Source organism: Corvus moneduloides, chromosome 7 (assembly GCF_009650955.1).
Source record: "Corvus moneduloides isolate bCorMon1 chromosome 7, bCorMon1.pri, whole genome shotgun sequence".
In the NCBI taxonomy this organism is placed as follows: Eukaryota; Metazoa; Chordata; class Aves; order Passeriformes; family Corvidae; genus Corvus; species Corvus moneduloides.
Genome location: NC_045482.1, coordinates 33,156,338 through 33,180,062, shown reverse-complemented (window position 1 = coordinate 33,180,062; position 23,725 = coordinate 33,156,338). Strand labels below are relative to the sequence as shown.

The following is a 23,725-nucleotide window of genomic DNA, read 5'->3' as shown; positions in this document are numbered from 1 at the left end:
GGTGGACAACATAGTATATAATTGTTTATGCAGAAACCAATGACAGCTAAGAGGTAATGCCCCATTTCCTTACAGAGATCCAAGATAAAGAGTAGAAAAGAAACCCTGGAATAAGCACCCCACAGCCATCTCAAATCTACACTTTGCTTCAGCAGTCTGGATCTGAACATACAATAACCAAATATTCTTGGAAACTTAATTCTATATATTGGAGAAAAGTGCATATCATAAAATGACACGTTGACAGGATTCTCATAATACATACATTAAACTGCAGGAGACTAACTTATGCACAAGAGTAGCAGTGCAGGCTGTTCTGTAATTAAGGCTGCTGCCCTTCATAAATCTGTTTCCAGACATTATTTCCTCTAAAAGACTCCTTCAACAAGTTATGAAATCGAAATAAGATTATAGGCAGGCCCAAAGTGCCGTTTCCCCATCAATATTTAATCACAATCTGTTGCTGACTTACCATCTCACAGAAACAGAGCTTTCCAACACGCTTTACAAAATCTCCTGACATTGTTATGCAGCACATTGGTCCATCACCTCAAAGAAAAGTCAAGGAGGATACACAAAGAACCACATAACCCCAACTTTAACGGGCTCCCATAGATGCTACCTATCAGCCAGAGTAAGCACCACATTAAGGCACTCGCATTGATTTTTCTTGCCTAAAGAATACGGTGTGAATGACCTTATTATTCAGGTCTTCACTGCCCAACGACTCCTCTTTCCATCACTAAAAGGCTCAATGTGGAATGCAGCGTTTAAGGAAAGCCTTTCTAGCTGGCCATTCCTAGGTGGGATGGGCACGGGAAAATTGCCACTAAAAGCCCGACTGGGCTCAACACCTCTGCAGTCCTTCAGCCCAGTGATGCCAGGATTACAGGATATTCTCCCACTCCTATTGAAAGCTCATTAGTTGTCACACCCATGAATTACAGCACTTCGTATTTACTGGCTGCTGCTTAACTCTCTTCGTATCTTTGCAATGAGAATCCGAGTACGCTGAAAAATTTCAGATCCAAATCACTTCAACTAATCAGGACATCCAAGGTGGTTCATATTTTTATCCAGGTAGTAAAAGTTAGAGCATAGAGTTGTCTAGCTCACCAAAACTGAACCATGCAGTCAATATATACTAAAAGATTTTTATAAAATGGACTGTATGCCACCTTATAGCCAATTCAAAGTTTACATTGCTCCGTTACCTGACAACTCACTCTTAAGAGAACACAGTGTCGAAAGGCCGATTTTCCCCAAAGTGTCCAAAAAATGCAACTGTATCAGCTACTTTTAAAAGCCTGGAATGCAGCACCTTGAAACCTTAAATACATAAAGGTCTTTAAAAAGATGTGGTGCTACATGTCTTAGTCAAATTAACCCTGGGGGGAAGTAGTAATGTGAAAGTGGCGATACAAAGACATGAACTTGAATTAACAGAGGCCACTGTAGCAAACTGACAGCACCTTTTAACTGAATAAACCCCCAAACCATGGCATTTGGGTTGTACCCAGAGCTGAGCCTAGAGCACTTGACCTAAACCATTCAGCTGGTTTGAAGCACGGACAGACTTTAAGAAAGTAATACAAAATAAAGACTATGGTGTAAGGCAAATATACTGAAATATGAGAAGAAATGAAAGCCAAAAACTTAACCTAAGTTAAAAGAAGAAAAAAGGCATAGACAGAATTACGTTTAAGATGAGGAAGAGCAAAGTAGTAGTACCAGTCTCCTCAACTTTTCCTTTATTCCTCTTAACATAAAAAATTAAAATAGAAACAGACAACCACTGCAGCAGATTTAGTGACTGACCCTTCCCAAATCTTTAACAAATAGTTTCTGCAAAACTGCTAACAAACCTAACCCAGTACACTTCACACCCCTCAATATTACTGGTATTTAGTCAAATCTATCTTTACTGACGAGAAAAGTACTAGTTGATAGCAATTTACAGCTTTGTAAAATAAAGAGTGGCCAGGCAGTGCAGTTACAAGTACTATGTTTTTAAACTTCCAAGATTTAAAAGGACACAAGTCTTAACATTACCTTTGTCATTGGGACTCCTGTAAATTGAGGAGTACAAGCAGTAAGTTACTTAATTTCTACAAAATACTCAAACCCTTGACATCACAGTACTTACTGTAAAACAAAGGCTTAATATTAGCTGCATGCCAAGCCAATGGAAGACTGTCAAAGAAAATGTGTTTCCATTGCCATTTCTTTCTCTTGAATAGCAAATTCTTTGGACAAAATATTTTGAAAAATAATCAGAACTTCATTTTACCTTTCACTTCAACAGCAAATACATATTTCTAATCTAACATTCACAAGACATACTGCCCTGTAAGATTGCTGCTTAATATTCTGGCAAAAAGCATGTCTCAAATACATTACTCCCTGTGGAAGACAAGACATGAGAAAGCAACCCCATTAAAAACTGCAGGTTAATGCCTCAATGCAAAAAGGCCAGTGCAAGAGAAAAATCCCAACACACTCCCTATTCTGCTTTAGGCACACAAGATCTCTTCGGTTTCAGGTTAATAAGAAAGGGCCATCAAAATTTAAAATAAAAACTATTAGCAAAACCACTCCAAGATAGCAAACACTATGGTAGATGTGGTGTATCTGCCAATGCACCCTAGGCAAAGTGTGCACCACTGTTTTTGTTTTTTTTCCATCACCTTCCTAATCCAGCTTTCTATGGACATCACACAAATCCACCAACACGTAGGATGTGTGCAAATCTCTCCACGTGAAGAATCTGAATAATTCTTAGACCCCCATGTAAGAAACAGCTATTCCTCACTTCTTTTTCTATCTCGTTCCGTCTTCCTCATAAAGTGAAACCCTTCTTCGGTGCTGAAAACTCATTTAAAAACGTTTTTAAAAGAGATGGTAAAAACCAGGCTGTGACGTAGTTTGCTCTCGAGTCTACTTACACTTTATATTATAATATCGTAGATAGACCCACATGCAGAATTATCCAACATGCGGCAGAAATTTTTAAAAAATTAATACATAATAGATGAACAGCCCTGTGTCCCGCTCCGGCCAGCCCTGCCTATATTAGGGAAGGGGAAGGGCCGGGCTCACCCCGCCGGACCGCGACCCCCAGCCGGGCTGGACCCACCGGCCCCGCGGCCGCGCCCCCCCTCCCTCAGCGCTGCCCCCGCTCTGCGCACTGCGGGCGCGGCCCCCCCTCCTCCCTCAGCGCACTACGACCCCCGCCCGCGGGAGCGCCTTCCCCAGCGGCGTCCCGGGCTCCTCACCGCGGCGGAGCGCTCCTTCCCGGGCTCGTACCCGGACTCCTTCTCAGGACACCGCGCCCGGCGGGCGGCGGCTCCTCACACACGAGGGGCGCCGAACCCAGCGCTGAGCGCCGCCCGGGTTCCTCCTGCTGCTGCCGCGGCGGGGAGAGAGGCCCCACCCCCCGGACAGCCGCCACCAATGGTTGCGCGGAACGCTAATGATGGACGACAGCTTGGGCCAATAAGCGTTGCGCCGCCCTCCCCCCCGGTGCTGCCGCGGAGTGGTGCCGCTCGGCGCTTACGCGAGGACGAGCCCGCCCGGAAGGCGGCGGCCAATTGGAGGGCGCGGCCGCATTGACAGACAGCCGCGAGCACCAGTGAGAGCGGCGCCCCGGCACCGCAAGGCCCGCCCGCTGCGCGCAGCCCATGGCCGCGGGCACACGGAATGAGCCCGCGGCACTGGCAGTGCGGGGTTCTAGCGGCCTCCGTCCTCTATCCTGGCCGCTCTCCCTTCATCCGCGCCTGAGTTGCTCTCTTGCTCCCGAGCGTGTGGTGTATCCCGAGCAGCAGTGCCCCGGCTCCACTGGGTTCCCGCGCCAGCGCTCCCGGAGCCTCACGGCGCCCGCATCCTGGCGGGGCAGGCTGGGAGCTGTAGTCGGGGCTTGCCCGCGCAACCTCTCGGCCTCCCGGCCCCTTGCCCCGGCTTTCACCGCTCTTCCTAAGCCGGAGAGCCGGCGGCACTGCCCCTTCCAGCCCGGCCCTTAGCGCCATCCTCGGCTCCCTCCGTTCCCAGCCTGCTTCCCCCTTCCCGCCCCTTCTCAGTCCGCTCGCTCCAGCGGAGTAGGGGCCGATACGAGGCACGGCCGGGCGGGAAGATGATTTTTAACTCGCTCCTGGGGAAGCGGGGCGGGGGGTAGAAGGGCGGCGAGGACAGAAAAAATAAGGAAAAAGCGGTCCCCGGGCCCGAAAGCGCTTCCCTTCCGTGACCCCTGCTCATGCGTCACTTCCCGGCGGCCGTTTGAGCGCGGAGCCCGCGGCCGTGAGGGGGTCCCCGGGGTGGGACGCGCTCGGGGTCGGTCGCCAGCCGGGAACGAGCTGCCAGGTGCCTCCTGTTCGTCCCCAGGCCGTGTTTGTGACAAGTTTCACTTCTTGCTGTTGCTGCTGCTGGCTCATCGCATCGTGCGCTCAGGTACTTCTGCGATTGCAGCTGCAGGGACTTGCGTAAGTAGAATAAAAAACTTGCCCCCAGGCAGGTATTGAGGCGTGCGCTTCCCTCCAGCGCGGTCCAGCGGCCTGTGGAAAAACTGTTCTGTGCTGAAGAACTGTGTGATGTCCTTTGCTCCGTCTGATTGCTTTCTCTTGTAGTATTCTTTAAAACGCTGTGTTCTGATGGGTAGATTTTCAATTCTTTTTTATCCCACTGGTGGCTCCTCAGTACAAGAAAGGCAAGGAGTTACTGGAGAGGGTCCAGCAGAGGCCACAAAGGTGATAAGGAGTCTGGAGCATCTCTTATGAGGAGAAACTGCAGGAGCTGGGCCTGTTTAGTCTGGAGAAGAGAAGACTGAGAGGGGATCTCATTAATGCACATTAGTATTTCCAAGGCGGCTGCCAAGAGGATGGTGCCAGACTGTTTTCAGTAGTGCCCAGTGACAGGATGAGGAGTAATGGCCATAAAATAAAACACAAGTTCCACCTCAGCATGAGGGAGAACTTCTTTACAAAGATGTCAGAGTACTGGAATAGCTGCCCAGAAAGGTCGTGGATTCTCCCTGTCTGGAGACATTCCGAAGCCACCTGGATGCATTTCTGTATCACCTGCTCCAGGTGAGCCTGCCTGGGTAGGGGAGTTGGATGGGATGATCTCCAGAGGTCCCTTCTAATGCCAAAACTTCTGTGATTCTGTGAAATAGTTGATTAATCAATCAACCAAGATGTTCTTAGAGCTTTGAATTCCCTATTAAGTTTTATTGAACACACAGTCATGGAGCAGTTAAGGCCATCAAGAGGAAATTTATGAAGCAAAACTCTTAGTGGAAAGACTCATTTGTCTTAGGCATCTGCTGCTGTGCTGCATTAAAAGGCTATATTTAGTGGCCGTTAAAAATAAGCAGTGGGTTTATATTATGTAATCAGCTTGTGTTGACAAACAGCTATTGGAAAACTTAAAGTAGTCCTTGAACTTATCATCAGTCTTGCACCCAACTTTCCAATAAAGAAACAGCCCCAGGGGTAAGATCCTCAACAAGCTGGGTCTCAGTTGCTGCCTCTGGAAGGATAAGGGCCTATAGTGAAATGCAGTATAGCGGGAGCAGAGATTAGAAAGAAATTCGAGGTTGGGTTTTTTCAAATTGTAATTTGTTTTACTATTATTTGCACTGCCCTTATCCCTCAGTAGCTACTTACTTTTCTAGATCATTTATGATTGATTGAACATGATAGAAGTTGGAGCAGATTACTTGGAAATACTGCTGATGTTGTTGCCCTCATGTTTGAACTGTCTGATTGCTTGAACTAAAAAAAAAAGTTTCAGTGCAATTTTTTTGTGTGGCAGCTCAATTTTCTTGAAAGTTTGAGAGACTTTCTCAAAAGTTTTCCTGGAAATTAGGAAATTATAGTTACTGTACAAATATGTTATGAAATTCATTCTGTTTCAATTCAGTTTTGAAAAATAGTGGGAATTGCACTGCATCAAGTAGTTAATATGTACATTGTTCTAGAGCCCTTTCAAAAAAACTTCATCAGACTGGAAAAATGGGAATCACCTTTACAAAGCACATGGTGACTCCCACCAAATAAATGCATTTATCCTGGTGTTCACAGGTTCTGCACTTCATAATTTTTTACTGATTTTTTTTTATGCCTTATGAATGAATCATGAAGTAGGTCCATGAATCTTCCTCATCCCTGCTTTTAAAAGCTGGGATCATTTACCACTACCTAGTCCTGAGATACTTAAGCAATAGTGACTGGGTTTAGTAACTCAGTTGTTTTATCCTTCATCTCCTTTAAAACACTTGAGTAAATACTCCAGAATTTGGGGTTTTTAACTCATGGAACTTGTGCAGCTGAATGAAGTCTCTCAATGAAAAGCTAGGTCTCCACACAAAACCTTTCAGGTCTATTTTGTCTGAAAAAAATGAACATCCAGAACTTGTGATGTGGAGATGTGGGAAGGTCGATGTGATCTGTATTACAGCTCATTAGGGACACAGAAAAAAAAATGAAAACTTGTAGTTAGAGAATACAGGCACTAGTCTTACTCTCTCTCCTTACATCTTCTAAATCTGCAGTGAGTGGAACAACAGATACAAACTGGTCTTCTGCTAAATCTGCAGTGAGTGGAACAACAGATACAAACTGGTCTTCTGCTAAATCTGCAGTGAGTGGAACAACAGATACAAACTGGTCTTCTGCTAAATCTGCAGTGAGTGGAACAACAGATACAAACTGGTCTTCTGCTAAATCTGCAGTGAGTGGAACAACAGATACAAACTGGTCTTCTGCTACACTGACTAAATTCTTTTTTAAAACAGACTATTTTTATTTCTTGACATTACTACAGTGTGTATATAAATGCTCTGTCTCAAAACATGAATGACCACCACTGCCACAGTCACTGTATATGTTGTTTTAATAGTTATTGTTCACCACGTGTGGAGTTCTTTAATTATTCACCTAGTCTATAATTATTTACCATTCATTTATATAATTATTCACCTAGAGAAAGAAACTAAACAAAAACTTGTACGTATCTAGTAGTTAGTGTTTTCTGTTTTGCTGCTAAGATCTCAAAAGTCAGTTCTAACCTTGATAATGACTGATGCAGAAATATTTTTCATGGTAGTATTGCTATGTACTGGTGATTCGTGCGCCTCCTCTAATTCAGATTTATGCTCCTGAAACTGCATGGTTCCTATTCAGTGTTTCATTGAAAGGATCTTGTCATGATCTCGTTCAACAGAAAGTTAATTATGTTAACATTTCATTCTCATATTGTCACTCACAACAAGCTATGTAGAGAGCTGATCAGGAGTACATCATTATCTCTGCATTTATAGAAAGGAAAATTATCACAGAAAATGAGTCACGAATTTTCTTTAGAGGTGAATCTCAGAACTGAGTGTTGAACAGGTTTGTTGGGCCCACCAATCCTGCAGTGTTCTTGTTGAAGCTCAGCTCTACAGAAATGTTTAGTGTTTGTTTGTTTGTTTGCCAGCAGTCTTGAAGTACCTTAATCAACTTTTAAAATTAAAAAAAAAATACTCAGTGGAAAATATTGTGATGGAACTGGAGTGGTTATGATTGTTTTCCCAACAGATAGAGTTGAAACATTTTGTTTGCTCAGCTGAGAGCTGAAGCAGGTATTTACTGGAGCCTTATGAATCTTTTGCTGTGAAATGCTTCTCTTGGGCACACAGGGGCTTTCCATCTTCTGTTAAGCAAAGCTCTGTGGTGGACATGCATGAAAGAGCCTGGTACTCATCACAGTACTTGTATCTGCTGCTGAATGTTCCAGAGGCCCAAGGTACAGGAATACTGTTTCTGTGAAGATATATCAAAGATTCCACTTATGAAAATGGGGGACAAAATTGCCATGGTCAATACAATGCTTATGTCCCAAGTTACATGTGTTGATCAGTATTTTAAATTCACTATTCTTCCCTCATTGCCCAGCAGAATGGTATGTCAGAATGGTTGTGGTTAAACACCCCCTCTTTGTAGAAGTGGTAATAGAGGCCCAAGAAGGAATGCCTGGAAGTTCCAGTGTTACCCTGTTCAATTCTTCCATGATGAGAATGTCATGGAACTTGCCTGGAGGCTCATCCACAGGATTTTCTTTACATTCCCCTGAATGCCTGATGTGTATCCTGATAGACGTGCCTGTAATTCATCCTGTAACCAAGAAAAGCAGTTATTCATTTTCTGTCTGCCTGAATGTCATTAGCCTGACTGCCAATGCCATTGACAGATCCGCCAAAATCCTCATTTTTCTGGAATTCTACAACAGTTTAGTGGATTCCCAGAACATTCAGGTCCTGTTCCCAGAACATTCAGGTCCTGTTCCCAGAACATTCAGGTCCTGTTCCCTGTCCTTTTCCCTCTCCTATCACTATCAAAAAATCTGCACCCAATTCAGAATTTTGCTGTCAAACCTGGTGGTACTACTAAGAGTCCAGGAAGCCTATTTTGGCTGACATTCTTTGTTCCTGTGGTAATCCTGCTCCTTACACAGGCTGTGAATCCAAAATAATTAGGTGATGTTTTGATGTAAAGGTTTTAGTCTTTCTTTATGTTCAGTTAGTGCACTGCAACTGAGCTTTATAAACTTTTGTTTGCTTGTTTAAACTGTATTGAAGTTAAAAGAGAACAAAAGTGAGTATTTCTGCTCTGACCCTGTCCCTTGAACAAAAATGAATGAGGAATCCCCATTTTTAATCTTAAGCACACTATGAAAATTTGTATTGATTAGTTCTTTGGTTTAAATTTAATTTCCCTGAGAAAAAAACAATTTCCTTACAGGTTTTTCTTTTATTTTTTCTTCTTTTTTTTTTTTACTTCCCCCAAAGTGGGCTTATTTACCCCTTTTTTTCCGACTTAATTTTTAGAATTAAAAATTTTAAAGGACTGTTAGTTCCATCATCAGAAGGTTAAATAACCTATCTTTTTCCTAGAACTCTCCTGAAAAATATTTACTAAAAGAATTATATTTCGATGTCCATGAGTAAGCTTGATTTGAATGGCAAATAACTTTCATTCATGAATAGGGTATTTGCTTAAATAATTATTTTATAGTGTAGAGGAAGAGACAAATGCTGACCTCATCATCCTGGAATAGTTAGAATATTTTATTGAGACTGAGGTGAGGGACTCTTTCTCCATCATCTGCACAATTTTATACTTTCCAGAGAGAATTCTCAAAACTCAAGAGAAGTTGTGTAGATATTGATTATTTCAAGATGAAGTGATCAGTATTGTTCTGTGAAGCTTTATTCTGTATTCTCGTAAGTAAGACGACATCTTTCTCTTTTGTTTCCCTCAGGTTCAGCATGGCCAATGCTCTTCAGGAAACACCTTCACTTGAAGCTTCTCAGTTAGAGGATGTTAATGCTAAGCTGTCCTTCCTACCTGAAGGACTGAGAAAGAAGCTGCTTCCTTTTCAGGAAAAAGGCATCATATTTGCGCTTCAGAGAAGTGGCAGGTAAAATTATTGTATTCAACTTACTGTATCACATGCCAAAAATAATTACTTTAGGTAAAGATCAATTAATTTTTACAGAGGTTATTCTATAGCAGCAGTCTTAGGTGAGTTATGTTACAGAAATCTTTTATAAGCTGTAAGGTAACATGGTTTAAAATGAGTTATGGGGTTTTTTTCTGCAGAGGGTGAAGAAATGTTTATTAATGCATTATGCAAAAGAGAATTGTAGTATCAAAGTTCTTGTGTGAAAGGAGGTTGATATCAGTAGGACCATCATTTTTGTTATGTTAATAAAGAATTCTTAAAATAAGTTAATTCACATTTGATTCTTTAGTTCTTAATGGCGTGGTAGAGCTGTTAAAGGAATGACTAACAGATCCTGATGCATCTGTGTGGTTTTCTATTTTAAACTTGGTACAATTCTGGTGTGTAATCAGGGTGTTCTGGAGCTCACTGAGCTGCAGCAGCAGAGCAGAAGCAGCCTTGCAGAGTGCTCAGTTAGCCAGTGCAGCAGCTGATGGAGTAGACATTCAACAATTAAGTACCTGGTAAATCAAAATCACAGTTTATACCGCAGAGCCCGGAAATATTTTGCTGAGTAAGAGCCTGTTACTGAGTTACAGGGTCAAAAAGGAGGGGGGAAATGCTATTTCCACATTTATAAATTTTAGGAAATGTGGGCAATTGCAGCCTAAAGCTGTGAAACTACTGTATGCTGTTCTTTTGGAAAGGAATGATGTTGGGGAGGTCTGGCACAAATGGAATTACTGTAGCCTGTGTGGAAAAGATGGATGAAATTAGTTCCTGATTATTTCAGCATCTTGCTGAGAAGGAGAGGCTTGAGGCTTAAGGGGATTGCTTGCCAATGTTTGTGATTATTTTCAGGGGAAAAGAAATGTGCGTCTTTTCCTCCAAAGGTGAAAAATTGGAAAGGAAATATTTATCATCAGTTCTTGCAATTATATGGAACTTTCAATCAATTAAAATTTCCTGTGAGTTTTTTCGTTTTGATTCTATTCCTTTGGCCAAAACCCTTTAGCACTGCTGTCTCAGGGAATGAACAAACCATCTGTTTTATACTGCCAGTTTCAGTGGCAGAAGAGAAAGATGACTCCAGCCATTCACATGAGAGCCTGAGATTTGATATGCTTTATGCTGAATTGGCATTAACTTCTCTGTGACCACCAGCCATATCAGGCACTTTCTTGCTGCACAGACTGAGAATGAATGGATATGATTTTAATGGATAGCTAAGGTTTTGGTAGAATAGACAGCAAAGCCTATGTTAGAGTTGAATTTAATAAATCCAAAGCCCTTGGCTGCCATTGAATATGCAGTTGAGGTGTATATTTATATATACAAACAGTGAAATAACAGAAGCCATTAAAATTAAAGAAACTGTACATTTAATTAGTGTAGGCTAATGGATGTATTTGAAAGTGGGATAATCTTTTACAGGCTGTTATATAATATAGAGGTTCCTTGGGAAGCAGCTTAGCTACAGGACTGGATAAATTTTTATCAGATGTTTCTTTCTTCTTTTTGCTGAGGTAGTAACAATTGCCTGCAATAAGTATTCAAAAAGGTTTGGCATACCTAGTCTAATGACTCTCTCAAGGAGGGAATTTTATTTTTTTTCATTAAGGTTATGGGTTTATGTTGGGTTTTTTCTTTAAGTCTTTCACTAACAAGAGTTTTGCATAACCCAGCACTGACGGTTTTCATGTGGCATGGATATGGAAAAATGTTCATCATGATTGCAAGAAATCTCATTCCTTGGCACAGCAAATTCTATGTGTAAGCTGGGTCAAACTGAGGAATTGTGTGCACACTCTCAGCCAGCTTCTATCTGAAGTAAAAAGGGTTAAGTCAAACTTTCCCAAGGAGTATTTTTTAAATCTGTCCCTTGCTCGTGTGGATCTATTTCTCTTCCTGTCCCAAAACAGGGAACAAGAGCCTCTGGTGCTTGTAGCTGAATTTTCTTATTAGTTTGTCAACCCTTGCCTCACACAAGTCTCTCCCTTTTGTGTACTCCATAATGATTTAAACCTTCTTTCAGTATTCCTAGTGGTACATTTTCTGTAGAAGTGTCTTTTCTAGTTTTAAAAATATATAAGCATAGGACTTGAAGTGAGCAATATAAGCATCTCTGCTCATCTTTTTTCTTCCCCCAGGCTATGCACTCCCTTCACAGTCATCACTTAATCCATGCTTTGCTGGAGTGATAGGAAACTGGTGTAGAGCAAGTGTTGGCTGAAGAGATTCAATTAATATCATCTTAGATTAGACAAGCACCCAGCATGAAAAGGAACTTATTATTAGAACAAACTCTTATTTTTTGCATGGAAGGGGCTGGGAGTGAGCTGTTAATTCCCTTGTCTCTTCCCAAAGCATAAAATAAATATGCTGTTGTGGTTTGTACTTTCGGTTCATTGGTAAATGAATCAAAGGCTTTTCCAGTAGATGCTCCAAAGGCATTACCTCATTTAATGGAGACTGCCTAACACTTTACTAGGAAATGACAATTCTAGAGCCAGCAAGACAGTGTGTGGTTCAACATAAGATACCTTTTGTCTCACAAACATGCCTTAGAGGTAAATAACTGACTGGCTGCTTATTCCTTACTAGAGATTATTCTTCAGAAATGCACTTTGGAATGGCTGCCTAGGGATGGATACAATATATAGTCTTTATTTGTAGCCTCAAACATTAATGTGCACAAAAGGTGGGTGCACACAACTTATGTCCATGAAGACTATTTTATTTTTATGATTTTCTTCCAGTGAAGGTGTAAGCTACTTTTAAAACCAGCAATAATATGTATTTATTTATTTGTGTGTGCTTTAAACTGCCTCTTAAATAAAAACTAACCGACTTGTCCCTTCCAGGAATGTGAACTGTTAGCAACACGCTTAGGAAATACTGAGGGTTGTTGGGGTCAGATGTACGTGTGCTGTTGGGAGGTGGAAATGAGCAATTCTGTTTGCTCTCTGCTGCTTATTAGTCATGGTTTGGGCAGATGTGGACAAATCTCCATTTCCTCAGAACTCAGGGTAGAACTGAGGGGTCACCAGCTGTTAGTGAAGAGGTGGCAGTGTTGTAGCACAATATTCTGGAAGAAGTGGTAGCAGTTTGGATAAAATATCCAAGATTCAGTGATATATGGGCAAATTACTCAATAGTACTAATAAGGATTGTATTCAGTCTCATTTGAGCTCACGTCTCTTTGAATATTACTGATTTTTACTGCTTCTGTTCCTTAATGTCATACTTGGAAAGTCACAATTCTTTTTACCATGTGTTCTTGTTTTATATCCTCTCTTGATGAAAGTGTGTGATGTTTGTCTAGTAATGCAAACAATTTGTTCACCTGAATACTCTGTAAAAGAGGCATGCTGTTGTTTGAAATTTAGCTCTTGTACCACTGGATATCACTAAATGCTTTATCAAGTTTTGTAATAAAAACTGTCAGTATGTGATTTGCAAGCATCATTATTTAGCACTGCTTGTCTTGTAGATGGTATCTGTAAAAGATGCCTTCGGACACAGATATATTTCTTTCTAGGTGTGTTGGCAGAACAATTTGTTTAAGCTGGATGCAAAAGAGGGCTTGGAGATATTTACTACTCATAAAACAAGCTTTTCCATTATAATATTATACACATTATAATTGTGTGTTCAAACTATTGTAACTTGGGGTGATCTTGTTTCCTGTATAAGCTTGAGAGGTAATACATTAACTTATATATTCAGGAGCATGTGATTTTTAATTTCCCATACATGCTGGCTTAATGTTGTTAGACACGGTAAAAAAAGTAAATGACCATGGATGGCAATATCAGGATATGCAGAGTTCATATCTGCCATTAAGAGCTATCACTTTTAATGAAAAGGCAATTGTTTTGTTAGGCAGTCCCTATCTAGAGTAAGAAAAAGTTGTATAATGTTTAATATTTTTTTGGATAGTAGTCTACAGAGAACCATTATGGCAGTGAAATTATTAGAGAATGGAATGTAAATGTCCTCTGTTATAGTATTGAGTCAGTTGCCTACACTTCAAAATAGTACTTTTTCCCATTGACTATGTCTCTGATTTCTAGCAAGTTACACAGGAGGAACACAGAGTTAATTCTTTTTTAATTAAAACAGACTTTTACCTCAAAGATTATCAGTCTTTGTAGAAATTATTCCCCTCTCCCATCCCCAAAGTAGACCAAAAAACCAAAGATTCAAATCATAATTTCATCAAAGTTTATAAACACAGTTGAAAGATTCTTCTCTGGAAAGGCATAGTATATACAATCTGCTGAGGTTTTAGTAGTTGGGCCACAGAAATGTGCAGGAAGCCAAAAGAAATGTTTAGAATTCCCATGCACAGCCCTTTGTAGGATGAGGAATTTCTGATAGAAGTCCTATTTAAATTCTTACGCAAATTTCTACACAAATTTCTTTAACTTTCTGGGATGTATTATCCATTGAGGAGTATGAAAGGTATAATTTCCATTTGAGTTGGTTGTCCAAGGGAATGATAGTTTTACATTTTGGAAGCTGATAGAATAAGAGAAAATCTGTTCAGTCCATGGACTCCCATGCATATTTTAGTTTGTGCTACAGCAGTAGGCCCTTTTGTCTTACACTTTTCTGTAACTATTTTTCACTTCCACTCTCATTGTTACCATTATTACTGAGGTTGCTTCTGGGTTTTATGTTATCTATTTATCTTTCTTTCTCCTTCTGTACAATGCAATTGGTGCTTTCTGCCTTGTATTGCCTTTCTAAGTTACCAGAGCTTTTGTTTCACTTTTGCTTTTATCTTTACTATTTTTGATCCATGATTACTGATTGATTTGCTCTTTCAGTGTATTTCTATTCTTCAGGTTTTTATCTCTGATAGTAGTTAAGAATAAGAAAATAGATTTGTCTTTCAATCCCATTTTGAAGCCCTAAGCCTAGTTCCATGTCTACATATCTCTTACTGTATATATATAATTTTTCTGTCCTTTGTTTAAAAGGTCATAGGTTTCTGCAAGTTGATGTTGTGATTAAATGCAGGACCAACTGCTTTTTACCATTGTCTAATTTGGTTTTTTTCAGAATCAGCTGCATGGTTTAAAAGAACACTTAAAAAATACTTTGCAAGCTAATGTTGAATTTTCCCCAAGTATCAGTTCTTAGTATTTCTCTTCTGGGAGATAAGGCATAGTTATTTTCAGCTGAGTTTTACTTTACTGTTTTCATTTCTGTTATAAATTCTCACAACACCACAGTCTTAGTTTACTGAATATCTTAGTTTAACCTAAACAAGAAGCACATAATTTCATTTACACAGTGAAAACATTGGCCATTAATTTCTAAAGGAAGAAAAATGTAACAGAAATACTTGACATGAAGAGTTCATATATTATGGAGCTATAGCTGTTTGATAATTATCAGTGTATTATCAGTATTTATACTGATAATTATCCATATTTATGGGGAACATCTGTAAGGAGAATTTTTCTTCAAGTTTTATTCATGTTGGGCCATTTTGTGCTTGATAAGTTGCTGAAAAGTTTAATGAGCATTCTGGCTATTTCCTTGTAAGCACAGAACAGTGACTGCCATTCTTAGATGCTGCAGGTAAGGATGTAGAACTTGTGTAAGCCCCAAACAGAATATCCTGTAATGACTCCAGGTTTTGTAGTATCATTTCTGAGAGTCTGCAGTTAGTTTGAATTCTTGTTATTACACTCATGACCAATTTGATCTTAAGATGGGGAGTTCAGAGTTAAACATGAAGATCATCACAAACAGGCAAGATGAAGTTAATTGTGCTCTCTTTTGGGAATTCTACTTATTCTGTCTGGTTTTGTCACACTGATTTCAATAAAAGCCAGATTACTTAAATTTGCATGTTAGAAAAAGAAATTACCTTCATATTTGTTGTTACTTTTTTTTTTTTTAGGTCATGTCTAGGAATATTTCTTTAACTGTTTCATTTTTATGTTAATCTGTGCTTGGTGGCACACAGCATCAAGTGCCATCAACAAGTGTTTCCATTATTTGTAGAACTTGAGGTCAGAGATCAGACTGGAACAAAAATAATTGTAACTTTTTTTGTGGTTTCTGTCTCTAGTCTCAGTAGTTTGTAGTTAGCCTGAGAGGGCTGTTTGAAACAAGGCATATATCTCTTGCTAGACCAAGAAAGAAATAATCTTTTATTCCAATATATTCGGCAACTCAGATGTCTAAAATTACTATAATTTTGTGATGAATGGGGGTCCTTAAACCTGCATTGTAACAGGTGAGCACAGAAATAATCTCTGGGGAAAAAGAATGGGATGGCTATTTAGTGAATATGGACAGCATCAAACAGTTAATACATTTCAGCTCTGGGAGTTGGAGAAAGGTTTCATTTTTTTAAAGACGTTGGTTTGTAGTGATTCAGAGTACATTTCACATTTGAGAAGTGCCAAGGAAGAGAGGGATGAATAAATGAAGATGCGAGCTCACAGAATGAGATTCAAATGCAGGAAGTATGAATGAGAGACTGAGCCAAATTCTGCAGAGCTTTCATAGCCAGGGAAGCTTGTTTGGAAGTGATGCTGGAGGAACTGGGAAGCAGTTCAAATAGAACAAAAAATGCATTGTCAGTAAGTGAATGTAGGATATAATTCAGGAGACGACCGATGTGGGGTAAAAAAAAAAAAAAGACTTAGCAGAAAAAATCCAATGGTAGAAATATGAGAATTTACCTGGGTTTAAATGTGGACTTGTAGCAGCAGGAATAGAGAAGAAAATGCAGATTTTAGAAATGCAGGGCACAATTTGTTAGAATGGAAGAGGAGGACTGAAAGAGATAAAGGCTACAAGTGTAGTTTAGTAGGTTGTCAACAGTGATAGAGGGAGGGGAAAGAGGAAATGAGTTGGTGTTGTGTGCAGGGAAAGTTTGCAGCAGTCCATGATGAAAAGTTGGTGTATTTAACCACAAGCACCAGGGAGAGGACAAATGGGAGGGAGCAGTTCTGAGTGTGAGACAAGTGACTTTAACGAGAATGAATAGAAGTAAGATCTTAAACGAGTATGAGTCACATTCTGACTGACTTAATGCAAGTTGGAAGAGACAGGCAGAGGGGAAAACTGCCCCAGATCACCAGGGAATGCAGAGTTTATTGGGAAAGTACTGATAAGTAAATTTCATTGAAAGCCGTTAGACTGCATGCTAAGGAAGATTTCTGCTGCTCACACGTATTTCAGTCATGCTAGTTAACAGCCAGGTTAACGTTTGCAGCCTAGATTATCAGTAGCTGAAATTAGTTGACACTGTTCTGTTCTCTTGCATTGAGTCAGCTGCTGAACCCATTTGTGTCTGAAGCCAGTGACTGAATAGGTAAACAGTTTTCACTATCACTATTGAGTGTCTTCTTGGCTGGAGGTTTTTCCACTTAACAGTTCCATTAATGGATTCTAAAAACATATTGACGTGTCTGAGCTTAACCTTCAACTTGACCGCTTTGTTATGTGTTATTCCACACAACTTTGCCAAAGCTAGAATACCAGAACATGTGGTCTGAGAGCTTTCAAATATTAATAAAACATTTTAGGTGGGTTTTTCAGTCACATGTCGAAGAGTGTTAGAGAAAAGCCTAAGACACCACAACCATTCTCCTCTAGGCTCCTTTTCAGAATCATTAACAATGCAGATGTGGCAATTTGGTGCATCTTACGTTAAATCAAAGGCTGGGGTTTTATTACTTTGGGATTTTTTAAATACCTAGTATAGTTCAGGAGCAAGGGTAAGATCTATCTTACATCTTCTGGGGCACTATTTTTGGTGAAACACCCTTGATTATTTCTGCAAGGGAGTCAGCTCTCTTTGTTCTAGTTTTAGGACTGCGTGCTGTGATTACTGACACACAAATGTAATGGTTGCTTGCGCAGTTTTATATAAAAATGTTCTAAGTTCAGATTCCTTAAATAACCCTTGGTTAAGTTGTTAGTGCTGAAGTGTTGGCTTGTGAGTAGGAGGTAAATTATATGTTGTAGTGTTATATAAAACTGACTCACATGAGTAGGTGAGAATCCCAAGAATATCAGGACACCCACACCAGTGAAAGAAAGACTCGAGCTTCCTCTGTACAACATGTTCCAAAGCCTGCATTAACAAGAAACAGCTTTAATTTGCTTGAGTAGTAACAAAAATTTTCAGTGTTTTAAAAAATGAAGTGCTACTGCTTTGACTGTTTGCCTTGGAAAACGCATTTGAAAGGGAAGGAGTTTGTTCTGAAAAGCTACCTGTAGTTCTAAGTGGTTTTTCCTGGATAAATAGCTGCTGAAAATCAATCAAGAAGTTAAATTATCCCTACAAGCAAGCAACAGATGTATTGGATTGCTGTACCCCTTTAGTTTTTAATCTGCCATGTAAGGAAGCACAGCTCTCTAGAGAGGATATTATTGCAAATATTTCTATCGTTACAAGAAACCTCTAACACCAGCTGTTTGACTTGGTAGGATCCTTGGTTGTACAGACCTTAATCCCAGTGTGTTGTTAATCAATATTCCTCCAAGAGTAAAGTTCAAAATGAGATTCTTTTTCTTCACAAAAATACCTTGCTGCAGTAGCCATAATTAATATAAGAAACTTCAGCTGTATTGTTTGCATGGTTAATAGTGCTGACATTTCGAAAAGGGTGACCTGAATGTAACCCAGACATACAGAAATAGAAATGATTTTCATTTAAATGTTTGGTCTTCCCTGAAACTCAGTTTATAAAACTGCGTTAGCATTAACCTCCTTCTGATACAGACTATTTTTTTGTGGCTCTATGACATATTCCTCATGAGTTTAGCCTCAGTTTCCTTCTGTTTCTCCAATGAACTCATCTGCATGAAATTTTAAAAGATCTGCTTGTCCTTCTGCTTTGCAAAGTTGGTTCCAATCTTCTTGACATCAACACAGCCAGGAACTCTTTCTGTGTTTTTTGAAGTTTGATAAATTATTCTTTCTGTCCTTTTAGAGGCAGAGCTTTGCTGATAGAGCTTTCAGAGGGCTCTTTCAGGAGTTTTGGGTTTCTTTCTTAGTTCTTTCACCTGTTTTTTTGCTTACTTCAGGTTTCTCTCCGAGGTTTGCTGTAGTAAGAATGTGTAAATGCACCTTTGCTTGGTGCTTGATACCTTTACAACGTATCAAGCACTTAGCCTATTCCGATAGTGCTGGAAGTCTGTTTCTGGGGTTCTGACTCATCCAACTTTGGGTGGTCCCTTCAACTACGGGATCCTCTACATCCAGAAGAAAGCTAGGGTTTGTGTACAACCTCAGGTGCTTGTGTTTGTTCTCTTTAGTGACCAGCAGTAGGGTTTTGGACCTGTGTGCACCTGAGGTGCACCAGCACAGCAGACCTTGCTCTCTGCAGGCGTGTTCGCTCACCAGGGTACATCCTCACTCAAAGCTCTTTGTGTTTGCTTGAAAAAAGAAAAATGTAGTTTTATTTTCAAGCTAATACACCTCAAAATGCTGGGGCTGTTTTAATCTAGTGGGGGCCCAAACTATGGTTCCCTTCTATTTATGAAAGATCCTACTGTGTCCAAAGGCCATTGCTAACCCTACACCGTAAAAGGGTTATGAATAGTAGGAAGGTTGTAGCAGCATGTGCAGTGCATCCCAATGAGGTTCTACTGCTTTCTGCTAGGAAAAAATAGGAGATTTCCTTGATGAATGGACAGAGATTCAAACACAAGCCACAGGATTCGCTCTGAAGAAGGGAAACATTTAAAGATTAGCTGGGAAAGAATCTAAAAGAATTTGCCATTGACTGGTGCTTTTTTGCACAGTTGGACTTTGCTGCTGAGAGTAAGTGCAACTGAGACATCTCAAATGATTTTTTTTTCCGTGCTTTTCTGAAACTTTTGACCATGTGGGCTGAGCTTATAACAGGATATGAATCTGCGTATCATAGCTCTGATTTATATTCTTGGATAGAACTATTATTAAGGTGTCATATGAACAGATGGGATATGAATGATGAAGCTCAGATTGGGTAACTACCAGTTGAGAGGAAATGACTAATTGAACTTCAGAGAACAAGAAGTCTGTCTTCTTGCAGTCAAAATATGTGAAACAAAAATACATATTTGTCCCTTCAATGTAGCTGAAGATCTGTTTCTTCTGCTTTGACAGCATGGAACCTTTATGTCCATGTTGGCAGCTTGTCTGACTGCAATAATATAGAGCATACTGAAGTTTGTTTTAAATAGAGGCAGCATATTTTTAAGATTATGTAAAGTATTGCTTTTTAGCAGCTTAGTGCAACTAACTATTAGGTATCTTGTTAAGTTCTGTGTGATGTGGGCTATAAAGATGGGGAAGTTCTTTAAAGTTCTAATTGTTGTGATTATGAACTGGAAAGATTTCATGATTTTCCTCTCAGTAATATAAGCTGGTTTTCATTGCCCTAGAATCCAATGAAAAAAATTTGGACTTCTTATCTTTTGTAACTACATTAAGCAGACATCTTTAGGATTCTTATTTTAAAACTCTGAAAGCTACACAGAAGAATGCTTTAAAATGCATTATTTTTATATATATATATATATATATAAAATAAATGGAATATCCTCCATTTCCACTTATATTAGTTTTATTTCACTTCTACCTGTATCATAAACTCAATCTTGTGTGCCATGTCAAAATTTTGTCACGTGTGAGTGTCAATAATGTTAATTAATTGGCATAAATTAGCAATTTAAAAACTGTAGCTTTTCAGGAATTTGAGTCTGAGCAGTGTGGATCCAAGCAGTGATTCATGTCACTAACTGTATAATCACAGAGGACTTTACACATTCTGATAACTCTTAACTGGAGCTTTAAAACCAATTTAGTGCACTCGATTGATCTCAATCTGTGATGTGTCTGGTCGAATTTTAAATGCTGGAAAATGGATGGATTGCAAGTACAGGAAGAAGATCCCAACTACTTACAACAAAGCAATTTCATCATTGGGCAGGAGAAGAGAGCGAATACTTACTAGCAAAATATCACTAGACATAACCAGCTTTAAGCATAGGGGTGTTTCTGTGTCTCTGTTTCTATTGGTACTGCAGAAATGAGGAAGAAAAACTCTTGATCACTTAATGTAATCTCTGTTTGCAGAGTTATTGTGGGTAAAGTGATGGCAGCTACTTCATACTTCACTTCATTTACCAGCAACAAAATGATGAGTTTCTATAAAAGTCATCAACTTGTTGCTGCTACATAAGAAGTTTAACTTAGGACATATTCAGTGGAAGTTAATAGACATGAAAACAGGAGATACTCTATAACATCAAGAATTTTATGAGTACAGTCTGAAAATGAGTGCAAAAAGAAAAACAGAACAATTTCTTATTTGTCAGCAGATAAAGTCATCAATGTTTAAGTGGCTACAGTTCACTCTAATGAAGAAATTAGCTTTATGGAAGAAGTGTTCCTGTGGTTGACACACTTAAAGTTAGTGGGTTTTTATTTGCTATTCAGCTTCTAATTGTCAGAGCCATTTGTAAATCACTCTGGATTTCTTCATTTTTGCTTGTTATTGTGAAAGGAAGAAGGAGCATCCAATCAGTTTGCCTATGTCAAAGAACAGTGCAATAGGATCTTACCTATTCTCACTTTGTTTTCTGTGTGTCTGAACTGGCATAATTAACATGTCACTATTTATGCAATGCTACTAAAATTTAAGTTGATATTACTGAGAAATACTGTATTTATCAGCAGATGTTGGCAAGAAACACTTTTATTCCTGTCCTCTTTACCACATTTTCTTGCTACCAGATGCAGCTTGGTTATTGCTATATTTGTACTTCTGCTCTTATTCTTATAATAAATAATCTTTATTGTTGAGGAAGATCTGTGGCTTATTCTTGAGCTGTCTCTGCTCTGTAGCCGTTAGCTGTAGTCTTACTCATTTGCTGCGTTTTTGTAAGGAGTACTACTGCAACAGTAGGTTATTGTGCATTCCAATTGATTTCAGGCCTCAAACTGTTTTTTAAAAACATGATTAATGTACTGAAAGCAGTTGGCCTCAAAGAATCTGCAAAAAAGAAAGACTTGTTTTGTAAACTTCAGTTCAAGCAATTAACAATGAGTATTGAATGGAAAAAAAAAAATCTGTCTTTGAGCAAAAACTGACATTATTTTTAAATTAGAATTGTGTGTTAGTCATCTGCAAATAAATGTCTTTGCCCAGCTGCAAATCACAGACATTAAGGCCCCACAATCATGAGTTGCCACTAAAAATAATTCTCTTCCTGCTTTTTTTTTTGTTTTGTAAATCTGTGAAGACTTGGGGTCTTTGTTTTGTTACATTTTCTTCCTTTGTTTTCATTGCTCCATCCCTAACATCTGGGGGTGGGGCGTAAGTTGCAAAGCAATTACAAATAGATAGTTTGTTGCTTGTAAAAAATGAAGTTGTGTAAGAATTAATTTTTAATTAGTTTTTTACCTCAGTTGAAAGAAACTGCTGAAATTAGTAGACATTGCTATTTATGCTGGCAGGCAGAGTGAGCAAACAGCAGTATACTCTGTTTCTGAAAATATCAAACATTTTATCTTTTTTTGGCCAGCTACACTAACTTCAGAGTTGCCACCACTAAAAAAGCAGTTCTGTATTACTTGGAAAGAATTTTCTGGATCAAAATACAGAATGCTTGTATCTTGGTTTGTTAAATTTTGTTAAAGACACTAAGACCTGGAAGATCTTTCCCATTTTTTCATGGAAGGAACATTATGTTTGAGTTACCTGGTGCAATATGGAATATGGAATCACAAATGGGTAAAATGCCTTTAAGAAATGCATGTAAAAGATGGTATTTAATGTTTACAAAATGTAAATGTGCTGAACAGAATTTACTATTTATGACTGGGGACTTGGAGTTGTCATTGTCTTTACACAGAGTGGCATTGCCAAGTGACTCCAAAATGGGCAAAAAATCAAATTCATTTTCTAATACTTTAGCTGGTACAATTGTTGGGGGAGAGAGAGTATCTGCTTCTATTTAAAAACAAATGTGACAGGTCTGGAAAGCACATTTTTAAAATCAATCTGACATATAGATAATCCTTAATCATGAAGCAGCAAAAACATTGCTGTTTCTGAAAGACAAAAGAAAATTGAAGATGCACTTCTTGCCTTGGAAGTGTCTCTTATGATTACAATTAATCTATCCCTGGACCTAAGCAGAAATTCAGTTTTGCAATTGCAAGTTCTGCAGTAATGCCAGCAAATTCAATACATATTTTTAAAATAATTGTCATACTTATTTTCAGTTCATACCAAATTCACTTTCTGTAGGTGATATCTGGAGGAATGAAGTCACCTTTTTTCCTTTCATTGGTTCAGTAAATCCAGAATTTAAATTTATAGTAAACAATTTGTAAGTATTGGTTTATGTATTATATTTAGTATTAATTTCTGCTTCCCCCCCTCTCCCCCCCCCCCCCCCCCATTTTTGTTTCTTATTTAGGTGTATGATTGCTGATGAGGTAAGTGATGTTCCTGTTCCTCTAACACCATTTTTTTGTGTTGTTAATGCACTTTGTGCAGATGTGACTTTTTTTGTTTGAGAGTTGTGGGCAGAAAGGCTGGTAATGAAGGAATCCTAATTCCTGTGATAGTCAGCAGATATCCTGAAAATGCCTAAGTGAGGAAAAAATTGAAACCTGACAGAAGTTTAGAAGAATCCTTGAGAAAACTTAAAAGGCTAATTTTAATTGTAGGTTAAATCTCTGGTATTATTACATTTTAAAAACACTGACTCTGTTGGGTTTTTTTTAGAGTCCTTTATAATTGCTTAGCTAGCTATTTTTAATGGATTATTAGACATTCCTGGCCCAGGGAGATTTTTAACAGATATGGTTTCCAAAGGTGAATTTTTTAAAGTGCACTAATCAAATAGCAATAGTAAAATTCATTTTTGTAATAACGTTCTTGATGTGTTGTCAGTATAAAACCTTTCTGAAAAAGAGAATTGCTATAGTCTCCCAATTCTAATCTGGGTTTTCTTGACACACTAGGAAGGAGAGGGAGATGGATTATTGGTATTTAAGCATCTCCTCATACTATAAAAATCTCATTACATCTGGAGATAAACTATACTGGCACAGAATGTGAAATATCTGAGAACTGTGGAGAATACAGAAGTATTCAGGGGAAGAGGAAAGGGGAGCTTGGGAAAAATCAAAATATCAGCAGTAGCTATTTTTTTATTAAAACAGTTTGTTTCCCTCCTTGAACTAGACAATGAACTGTGCATAATT

General features: G+C 39.0%; 2 protein-coding genes across 18 annotated transcripts in view; one reads left to right on the top strand and one right to left on the bottom strand.

Annotated features, from left to right (window-relative positions):
• The window catches only part of R3HDM1 (R3H domain containing 1), a 79,668-nt gene extending 76,241 nt beyond the window's left edge, over nucleotides 1–3,427 (bottom strand). For 11 of the 13 annotated variants that reach the window (XM_032113672.1, XM_032113675.1, XM_032113682.1 and 8 more), the window contains exon 1: nucleotides 3,276–3,427. The gene's annotated coding sequence lies outside the window, so the exon portion shown is untranslated. The remainder of the gene's footprint in view (nucleotides 1–3,275) is intronic. The other 2 variants (XM_032113681.1, XM_032113687.1) reach the window with 1 other exon arrangement.
• Nucleotides 3,428–3,661: 234 nt separating this feature from the next.
• ZRANB3 (zinc finger RANBP2-type containing 3) overlaps nucleotides 3,662–23,725 on the top strand; it is a 42,489-nt gene continuing 22,425 nt past the window's right edge. For 2 of the 5 annotated variants that reach the window (XM_032113693.1, XM_032113694.1), the window contains exons 1-3: nucleotides 3,662–4,475; nucleotides 9,295–9,453; nucleotides 22,933–22,951. In XM_032113693.1, coding sequence (XP_031969584.1) covers nucleotides 9,302–9,453; nucleotides 22,933–22,951 — 171 coding nt within the window. In that variant the 5' untranslated portion in view covers nucleotides 3,662–4,475; nucleotides 9,295–9,301. Of the gene's footprint in view, nucleotides 4,476–9,294; nucleotides 9,454–19,151; nucleotides 19,283–22,932; nucleotides 22,952–23,725 lie in introns of those variants that run through there. The other 3 variants (XM_032113690.1, XM_032113689.1, XM_032113691.1) reach the window with 3 other exon arrangements.